Here is a 10,314-nt window from a genome sequence, read left to right on the forward strand (position 1 = left end):
ACTAGAAGGAGTATCAGGAAGAGTTGGAAGGAAAAAGAGGGGAGAAAATCACTAATGAACAGTAAGTCTGAAGGACCCAGATTTCTAGCCTGGAGGAAGCCACTGAGTTCCTAGAATAATGGATGAAAATAGATGTACACATATTATACTGTCTCCCCATTCCCCACAAGAAGCACCCTAAGGGCAGAGGTGTGTGTCTTTAGGCTTGCTGCTGTATGTCAAATACCTATGATGGTACCAGCATGTAGCATATGCTTAATAAATATTTGCTGACTTAGGGGCGCCTGGGTGGCTCAGTAGGTTAAGCCTCTGCCTTCGGCTCAGGTCATGATCCCAGGGTCCTGGGATCAAGCCCCACATCAGGCTCTCTGCTCAGTGGGGAGCCTGCTTCCCACTCTCTCTCTCTGTGCCTCTCTTTGCCTACCTCTCTGTGCCTGCCTCTCTGACTACTTGTGATCTCTGTCTGCCAAATAAATAAATAAAAATATTTATAAAAAATTAGCTGACTTAATGAAAAAAAAATAGATACACACTATGGCATATCATTACGAAACTTCAAAACATTGGAGAAAATCCTACAACCTTCTATAGAAAAATAAACCTATCATATGCAATGGGTCATCGGTCAAAATGTCTTTAGACTAGTCATCGACACCCAAAGCCAGAAGACAAAGGACTAATGTGCTCAAACTTCCAAAGGAAAATTATTTCTAACCTAGAATTCGATACCCAACCAAACTATTAAGCTAGAGGTAGGAGGAACCTATTTTCAGAGATGCAAAGTCTCAGAAAGGTTACCTCCTATGTGTTCTTTCTCAGAAACCTATAGTCAACCCAAAAGAGGGAGAAAGGCAAGAAAGAGGAAGATGTGGGACAGGAGAAACACAAGAGCAAGATAAGGGAACTCCCCAGCAGGACAGTGAAGGGAAATCCCAGGAAGACAGCCATGTAGCCAGCAGAGGGGGCAACTAATTCAGACTAGAGTAGTCAGAATGCTCTGGGGACATAGTCTTCAAGGAGATGGAACCAGGTAGAGTGTGGGGGAAACAGGTGATGGGGATTAAGAAGCACATTTGTGGGACGCCTGGGTGGCTCAGTTGGTTAAGCAGCTGCCTTCGGCTCAGGTCATGATCCCAGCGTCCTGGGATCGAGTCCCACATCGGGCTCCTTGCTCCGCAGGGAGCCTGCTTCTCCCTCTGACTCTGCCTGCCTCTCTGCCTGTGCTCGCTCTTGCTCTCTCTCTCTCTCTTTGACAAATAAATAAATAAAATCTTTAAAAAAAAAAAAAAAAGAAGCACATTTGTCATGATGAGCAGCAGGTGATGTATGGAACTGCTGAATCATGATATCCTGCACCTGAAATGAACATAACACTGTATGTTAACTAACTGGAATTAAAATAAAAACTTAAAAAAAAAAAAAGGAGATGAAACCAGCAGACAGCTTCACATATCTAAACCTCTCCAAAGGATTTAAGAAGCTGGAAGTTTGGGGTAGAATTTGGGGTAAGTGTGCAGAAAACAAAGCAAATTCTGGGGAAAACAGAAGGTGATTAAGGAAAAGAAATCTAAGTTTGCAAAATGGCTTGGCAGAGAATGGACGGAAGATAGGAAGGGTAGGTGTGAAAAGAGTGGGCAGAGGAGGCAAGGGACTCATGCTGTCGTCTTCCATAGCGGGAAGTTAACAGATGGTACGAAACTGAAAAATCAGGAAGCCGCAACACAAAGGTAGATTCCCAAAGAACCAGCTGAGAGTAGAAGCGGTTGCCTGTGGGGAGGAGCACAGCTAGTTTTTGGTAACAGACCTTGTAGACCATTTGACTCCCAACCATGAGCATGTGTAACTTTGATAAAAATAAAATAAAGGTATGTAGTACCAGGGGTACATTACAGGGAGATAATTTTAGATAGGGAGGTGGGCTCTGAGCTTCTGTGTCAAGGTTGGACAGGATCTAAAGGCAAGGGGGGAGGGGAGGGCAAGGGGGATGAAGGCCAGGCAGACAGAGGGAGCAGCTGTTTTAGCCACCTGGGAGGAGAGGGAGGGTGCTGTAGGGGTGTGAAGGTCCATCAGGGAGGTCAGGGCAGAGCCCAGCCGAGGTGAGGCCACAGAGGTGGGGGAAGCAACAGACTAAGCAGTACAAGAGTTGAGAATTGCAAAGATCTTTTCTAGAAGGCATGAAGAGTGCGTTAGAAGGAGCCAAAGTGGATAGCGCAGGGAGACCAACTGGAAGCAATTACAGAAGCCAAGGTGAGAGCTGATGGTGCCCTGGGCCAGGGCAGTGGTACGATGGTGGGCAGGAACAAGGGAATGAGTTCAGGACAATTTGGGAAGAAGAACCGGCAGGACCAGATAACAGACTGGGGTGCACAGAGGCCAGGATTCCTGGCTTTCCAGTGCTGTTGACTAAAGAATCTTTCTACAGATGAGAGGAGAGATTTTTTAAAAATCGAGCAGTCTTCTTGGTGACACGAAGATTACACACTATTGTCTGCAGGCAGCAGAGAAAGCACACAGGAGACACTTACTCCAGGCTTCCTGGAAACAGATGATATTCACCCCGCACACTGCGGCCACCTCTACAATGGCTTCAATGCGTCTGTGAAGGGCGGTGACCTGGCAATTCAAAAAAGCAAGGATTAGAATCTATTCTCTTCGGTTGGTTGAGACCAGTTTCAGAACTCCTCCCCAGGGATGTGAAACTAACCCCCAACCTAGGCAGCTGCAAGAGGATGAGGAGGGTGTGTGTGTGTTCTGATATCCTACTCCCATCAATCCCAAAATCTGCAGTAAAATGTGGAAGTGCCTAGGGTGCCTGGGTGATTCAGTCATTTGTATCTGACTCTTGTTTCTGGCTCTGGTCGTGATTTCAGATTTGTGGGATCCAGCCCCGTGTCAGGCTCTGCACTAGGTGGAGTCAGCTTGAGATTCTCTCTCCCTCTGCCCACTCCCCCTCCATGCTCTAAATAAACAAACAAATAAAAGGTGGAAGTGCAGAGGTTCTCAGGTCCCACGTACTCGACGCTGCCTTTCAGAGCCTCAGTCTGTCCACCTGGAGAATGGAGAGAACACCATATGCCCCAAGGGGCTGCTCAGAGGACTGCAGAAGAAGCTTATCTGCTATTTACTGCAAAAGGTGCCCACACCCAGGGCACACCTTAGTCATCCCCTGGGCTAACTTCTCCTTTTGCCTCAGGACATAGTCCACTGTCTACCATCCTGCCCTCATGGCTTCTGGCGTGACTTGGACTGCCACTTCCATTTTCCTGGGTGTCTCTTATCATTGAGTGAATGGATCCCATTTTCCAGACATGACCTCCTTCAGGAATATACTTCCCCACTCCACCCAATCTTTCCTGGATGGGTTATTCCTGTCAAGGGTTGCACACCGAAGCTCTGTGGAGATCTGTTAGGTGCTGACAGTGTGCGGAGTGTTCTCCTGGGTGCTGTGGGGGGGGGGGTGAGAACACTGTCCCTTGCCCCTGACAGTCTGGGATGGTTGAGGAAACATATTCACAGTCAATTAATCCAGAGACAAAAAGGGATCTTGAACCAGGAATATTTTAATCCAACAAAAGCAGAAGGACCAAAGTGAAAGATGATACAGAACCTGACCTGAAATCCAACTGACCTTTTCTCAAGAACCCCTAGGAGTTCAGAGGCATGCTGTATCCCCAGGAAACCTCTGCAGACCAAGTCTTAGAAGGCTGAGCAGCTGGAGGAATGCTGGGAAGAAGCGTAGCCAACAAGGCACCTGTGTCTGTGATACTCTATTTCTTTAGGGACATCCCAGAATGCCATCACATTTATATTAACCATAAGGTCATAAGGAAATGCGTCTCATATTCCTACCCCGAGGCACCATCAGCTGACAGACATCTGGGTTTGGTGAGTCCCCACCCTCAGGATCCCGGAAGGACAGATGGGTCCTGACCGGTATGCACTGGCAGGTACCCTTCTGGCAAAAGACTAAGAGGCAAAGTTCCAGAGAGAACATGAGCCAGACGAAAGGTGCCCTCCCAGTGGATGAACAGAACTTCAGATGCATCACAGGAGGGGACATAGAGGGGAAGGTGGAAACAGCAGTGAGGAGTGAGAGGCTCGATCAAGAGGAGCCAGAGATGTGGGCTACAGGGAAAGGGGGTTAGTCAGGGCAGAAGCATCTAGGTGACAACTCGTGGTGCCTCCAGATCCATAGTGAGTGGCCACCCAGGGACTGTGGACGTGTTCAAAACACACAGCGGGCCAACAGCCCCGTTTATGTATTTATGGTCAAAAGAGGTTGCACCTGTCTTGCCACGGGGGCATCTGCAGGCAGGGGAGTTCTGTTCTGAATGAGTCCCACACGCACAGTCCGAGGCGGCCTCAGCTGCTCCTCCGCGGCCTCAAAGGCATATCCCTGCAGCTCAAAGTCCCCTTCAGAGGCGGCTTCCAAAGCCCTGCTGGGCAGATCAAGCTTCCTAAATGGGCAGGAAAGGTGGGAAACTATTTGCATGAGGTCTGCTGAATTGAAACCTCCCCTCCATGTCCCACCGCCCATCACCTCTGGGGGGCAATCTGGAAAGGAGGTGCACAGAGCAACCCAGTGCCATGGCCCACTCGTGGGAAGCTGCGGCAGGGGCTGGGAGGGGGAGGGCTCTGCCTGGTGGAAAAGGGACACTACACCGAGTGTGGACTTCACCAGGGAGGTGCCTGTCCCAGTCAGGCCTGGCAAAGCTGGGGAGTAGGAAGGCGGGGGCTGCAGGGTGATGGGTCAAGAGGTTGATGTTCTGGAGCTGTCCACCTCAGGGTGGAGATTAAGTCTCAGCAGTCAGCACAGAAGAGAGGCAATGGATTTCCAAAAGCGTGGACTAGAATCAGAGGGCTCCCTGAGTCTGGCGGGTGGGACAGGCTGTGATAAGGCAGAGCCGCTGCTGAGAACTGAGTTTAGGAGATGGCTGAGTGGAGGGGCTGGGACTGATTGCATGGTAGGGGTGGGTTCCTGTGACCCTTCGCTGCTAAGGGTTACAGGTCTCCGGTGAGCCCCACCCCTGTCCTGCGGCTGCTCCCACCAGGGGCAGTCCCATGCCCCATACTGGGGGGTAGGGGCCTGGTGGGACCCAGGTATCCAGACCAAAGACGCAGGCACTCATCCTGGTTTATGGTTTATTGACAAAGGCAAATGGATTATTTATAAAACCTTCTGCCTAAGTGACCACTGGCCAAATGGCAAACACCTCCTGATGCTGGTTGGATGCCCAGCACTCAGGCGAAACCCGCAGGTGCACGGGACATGGCCTCTGGCCAGGAAGGCCTTACCATCTAGGGGCAAGATGGTTATGAAATACTCAGGGAACACATCAAAAAATAACCTGACAGCCATTATCTAATAATAATATTTCTCTCCTACTTTAAATCACTTTCTTAAAGACGTTTCTTTCAAAATCACAGCCCTGTCAGCCCAAGCCCCCTGTCGCCACCCCCTGCCAGGCGGTTTCCATGTGACGGCCCTGACAGCTCCAAGTTGGGTTCCGCCCCTGACAATCAGCTTGCTTTTCAAATAGTCAGGGTTCCGTTCACTTCAGCAGGTTAGAAATAGCAGCAGTGCCCACACCGCACCTCCCCTCGCCTTGACTGCCTCAGACACAGTCCTGCCTTCAAGCAGAGGGCTCCCCTGCTACAGACCTCAGTCCCAGGACAAGTCACCATGGAGGACAGGAGAAAAAGGAGAAGGGCTCTGTGTGTCCATTTCCCCTTAGGCCCTCGGGCAGGGGGAGCAGGACCATCCTTTCAGAGACATCTTGGCAAGCCTGTCCTCCATCTTGGTCTCCTCCCAGGAAGAGAGCAGATGGAAGAGATCTTGTCTCATCCTTGCAAGCCCACCTGTAGCCGTCACCTGGATGACAGAGGTCCCTCAGCCTCTGGCTGTCTTTTCTTATCCAATACCCATAGCTGTTGGCTCTCCCCATCTTCCCACCACCATAAGCCCCATTATTCTGAGATGTGCAGCCTCTCTGCTTTGTCATTACGCTGAGTGCTGCCTCCATCCCTCCCCGACCCAGCTCCCTGAGGACACTCATCCTCCTAGGCTTCAGGTGGCACAAGCCAGGCCACTCCAAGTCACAGAGTGAGCTACCCTCAGGGTGTTTAGTCACCTCCACCTTCCTGTTATCCAAGTAGTCCGTCACCATGCCCTAGCCCATTTAGTCTTGGAGAACCCAAGAAACCCTCGAGCCCCATTCCGTGAACAAGTGTTGTGCCCACCAAAGGCTTGGCATAGGGATGTGGTGGACATAGACCAGTATGGCTCCGCTGGGGGGTGAGGCAGAGACCAATAGATGAACCATAACCTCAGAAGGGCTCCATGCTGCCCGAAACCCTCCCTTGATCCCTGTATTGGCCTTCTGCCCTTCTGCCCCTTATCCTGATATTAAGGCCCCTCATGGCCTCACCTCTAATGTCAAGGAGGAAAGCCCACCACTTCCTGCTCTGGCTGCAACATACCCTCCTGGGTCCCTCCCCTGGTGCCCAGCTCCCCCACCAGGGTCAAGGCAGGCCTCGCCCGAGGGAGCCCAACTCCTGCCTCCTCTGCGACCTCTAGCTTCTACAACTTCATCTTCCCTCTCTAATAGCTCTTTACCATCAATGTTTTGAATAATTAAACTAGAGCTTTGCTACTAAAGAAACACATGTTTGTGGGAGGAAAAAAAAACCAAACAGTGGAAAGGATGTCAAATGAAAACTGGGTGCCCTTCCCCATCCCGTCCCTCAGGTCCAGTCCCAAATCTCAGAGACAACCCCTCTTAACAATGTAGGTATTTTTCCAATATTTTCCTCTATGTGTGTAAACTACACTGGTGTCCTGTATATTCTGCTCTACTACTTGCCTTTCTTATTAACAATATGCTCAGACATTCCTCCCTGTCTCCTCCAGACCTACCACATCCACCATTAAAGCCGCGTGAGAGTCACGTGGGTGGCTCAGTTGGCTAAACTCCTGACTTCCGCTCAGGTAATGATCTCAGCCTCATGGGATTGAGCCCTGCCTCCTAGGGCTCTGTGCCCTTGGGGAGTCTACTTCTCCCTCTCCCTCTGCCCCTCTCACTGCTCATATGCACACTCTCTCTCTCTCTCAAAATAGAAAAAAAAAAGCTATCTGAATCTTTCCCATTACATAAATAAATAACGGAAGGAAAAAAAAAGGACACAGGTCCTTCTTGCTACTTCACTTGCACTCCTCACTATCCCTTAGTAGGGAGCTTCCCCAAAGCCCTTACCTCCCACACCTCCTTCTGCCGCCTGTTCCCTGGGGCCCACTCCCCACTCTGAATTTCCACCAGCCTTCTGGTTGGCTTTAGCAAAGGGAGAGCCTCAACCTCCTGTCTTCATCCTTCTAGACCTCCCTGTACTACCTGACACTCTGTACCTATCCTGCTTGGTGTCTTTAATACTTGCCCTAGGTCCCTGATGCCTCCTTCCTCACCTCTTGAAGTACCATGCAAAGTCTTCACTTCCTGGGCCTTTTTTTAACAGCAGGTTCTCCCGAATCCTTTCCCAGGCCTTTCCCACTCCACACCCACTCTTCCTCCTGGAATGAGGACAATCCCAATACCAGCCTCCCCCAGTGAGGACCACCTCTGCACAGTCCCTGTAGTGGGTTGAACTGTGGCCCCCGACGAGACACCCACATCCTATATGCAAAACCTGTGAATGAGACCTAATTTGGAAAAAGGACATTTGCAGATATAATTAAAGACGTCAAGATAACATTATCCTGGATTATACAGGCAAGCCCTAAATCCAGTGACCAGTATTCTTGTAAGAGATGTGCAGAGGACAGTCAGGGGGAAGAGAAGGCCATGTGAAGACACAAGCAGAGATTGGGGTGATGCTGTCACAAGTTAAGGGATGTCAGAAGTCACCAGAAACTAGAAAAGGCAAGGAAGTATTCTTCCCCTAAAGTAACTCTGTTACTTTAGACCTTCTCATCTTTCTTTTTTTTTTTTTTTTAAAGACTTTATTTATTTATTTATTTGACAGATCACAAGTAGGCAGAGAGGCAGGCAGAGAGAGAGGGAAACAGGCTCCCCACAGAGCGGAGAGCCCAATGTGGGGCTCGATCCCAGGACCTTGGGATCATGACCTGAGCTGAAGGCAGAGGCATTAACCCACTGAGCCACCCAGGCACCCCAGACCTTCTCATCTTTCACCTGCTCTTTTCAAATTCTTTAAAGACTCCCACCACCATTAGGACAGGTCTCGCTGCCTTAGCATGGTGTATAGGACCCCTGGGCCTACGACAGCTACTTTTCCCTCCCCCTACCCTCCCCCCACAGCATTCTACACCTAATTCTAATCCCTGAATGAGATGCTCCCTGGTGTCTGGGCCTTGATCCGGAGTACCCGAGCCCTTCCTGTCTCCAAACCAACTTCTCCATCTCCTTCAGGATGCAGTCTCAGCATGGTGCCCCTGGGAAGCCTTCCTGACCCACCCCCACCTCTGTTCACGTACACTCTCTCCAGCCCACCTTGCATCCTTCTCTCACCATGTACGACAACCATGAAAAGGCAGAAAGCCCCTTCAGGGGGGAAACCGTGGCTTACTCATCCTTGTACTCCGAGTGCCCAGGACAAAAATAAACATGCAATAAATGTTGAATGAATAAATGCTTCTTGGTTCTGGTTGTCTTAAAATTGAGAGTCCATGTATTTTGAGGATTTCAGCTGCCTGACCCAGGCAAAAGCCCATTTAGCTCATACACTTAAACATTTACTAAGCATCTCTTTGTGTTTGGCACAGCAAGTAATCGGGGAGAGAAGGTGGTCTTGTGTGGAAGGCAGTCAGGAGCCCCAAAGAGGGGCTGAGGACTCAGGCTCCACCAGCCCTTCCTTCACAGAGGTGGCCATGTCAGTCAGGGTATAAGAAGTGAGCAGGAGTTTAAGTGAGAAAAGAGTTTTTAAATGACTAACAGTTTTCCATCTTCAGTTCACAATCCTGTGCATAGCCAAATCCCACCCACTTGCAGGGACTGAGCAAGCACACTGGCTAATACCCTAGAGGTAAAGCCTGAAAGGCCTCAGCGCTGAGTGGAAGAGAACCTTTTCTGAACAGTTATTGTAAGCCAAGTCCTTTGATGGGGCCCAGTCACCACCAGCCAATGGGTGTTGGCTCTCATTTTACCACACATTATAATTCCTACCCACTCTGGAGAAATCCAAATGCTCTCACACAAGGTCCCTTTTGCAAGGCAGTCCTTATCCCAGTCTCTAGAATGTGCCTCAGCCAGTCACCTATATTGGAAACTTATTTCTCTTTTCCTAAGACTTTGCTTTACCCCTTACACCACACACTCTCTCCATTTGTTCCCAGAAGAACATGTCCACCTCATCCTTAAAAGAAACAAACAAACAAAAAAACTATTTCCATCCTGAGACCCTCTTGCTTTAAGACATCTTTAACTCTAAGAGGCTTCCCTCTTGACAGGTATGGTGGAAAGTAGTAGGTCAGCATGATTTCACTGGAGAAAACTTAAAGGACATCCACTTCCAGGTATCCCTCTTTGGGTATGAAGAGCCCTTTTCAACAGAGTTCTCTACCACTCCTACCCCCAAAGGCAGTTGTTCTGCCTTTATCATCCACTAGCTCTGTTTAAATGAGCTAGTGGATGGTCAAGTTCACTTTATGTTCTCTTAGGTCTGAGATCGGGCCTCCCTGCAGTAACTCCAGTGCAGCCAGTGGCTGGGAACCACTGTTCCAACCACTGTTCCACCCTTGAGTTTCAGGTTGATCAGGTTCCTGCCTCAAGGTCATTGCCACAAGGTCAGGAAGTGCACAGTCTGGCTTGGGTGGGGGTAATGGGGGAGCCCACCAGTGGGCAAAGCAGTGGAAGGAGATGATGTCAGAAGCTGCATGGGGTCAGAGTTTGGATTTCACTCTAAGAGCCATGGGACTCCTTCACAGAGGAGTTTTTGTTTTGTTTTGTTTTAAAGATTCTATCCATTAGTTGAGAGAGAGCACGCATGCATGCACAAGGGGTGACTGGGGAGGGCCAGAGGGAGAGGGAAAAGCTGGCTCCCTTTTGGGAAGGAAGCCTGACAACTCAGGGGCTGGAACCCAGCACCCCAGAATCGCGACCAGAGCCAAAGGCAGATGCTTAACCAAGTCTGCCACCCAGGTGCTCCTCCTTCACAGAATTTTAAGCACAAGAGCAAGAAAATATGATTTACATCTTCGGGGTTGCTTGGAGAAAAATGGACTAAAGAGAACCAAGAGTGAAAGTGTCTTCCAGCTTTGTATACCCAGTTCCAGCAGTGCACTAACCTAGTCCTAGTGATGCA

At 49.7% G+C, this 10,314-nt stretch overlaps 1 protein-coding gene across 1 annotated transcript in view; it reads right to left on the reverse strand.

Annotated features, from left to right (window-relative positions):
* The window catches only part of UPB1 (beta-ureidopropionase 1), a 30,567-nt gene that overhangs the window by 19,517 nt on the left and 736 nt on the right, over positions 1–10,314 (reverse strand). Inside the window, exons 2-3 of the mRNA XM_082697728.1 lie at positions 4,286–4,457; positions 2,526–2,613 (exon numbers count right to left, since the gene is read on the reverse strand). Of these exons, the coding sequence (XP_082553854.1) occupies positions 2,526–2,613; positions 4,286–4,457 (260 nt within the window). The remainder of the gene's footprint in view (positions 1–2,525; positions 2,614–4,285; positions 4,458–10,314) is intronic.

This window comes from Mustela nivalis (assembly GCF_964662115.1).
Source record: "Mustela nivalis genome assembly, chromosome: 14".
In the NCBI taxonomy this organism is placed as follows: domain Eukaryota; kingdom Metazoa; phylum Chordata; class Mammalia; order Carnivora; family Mustelidae; genus Mustela; species Mustela nivalis.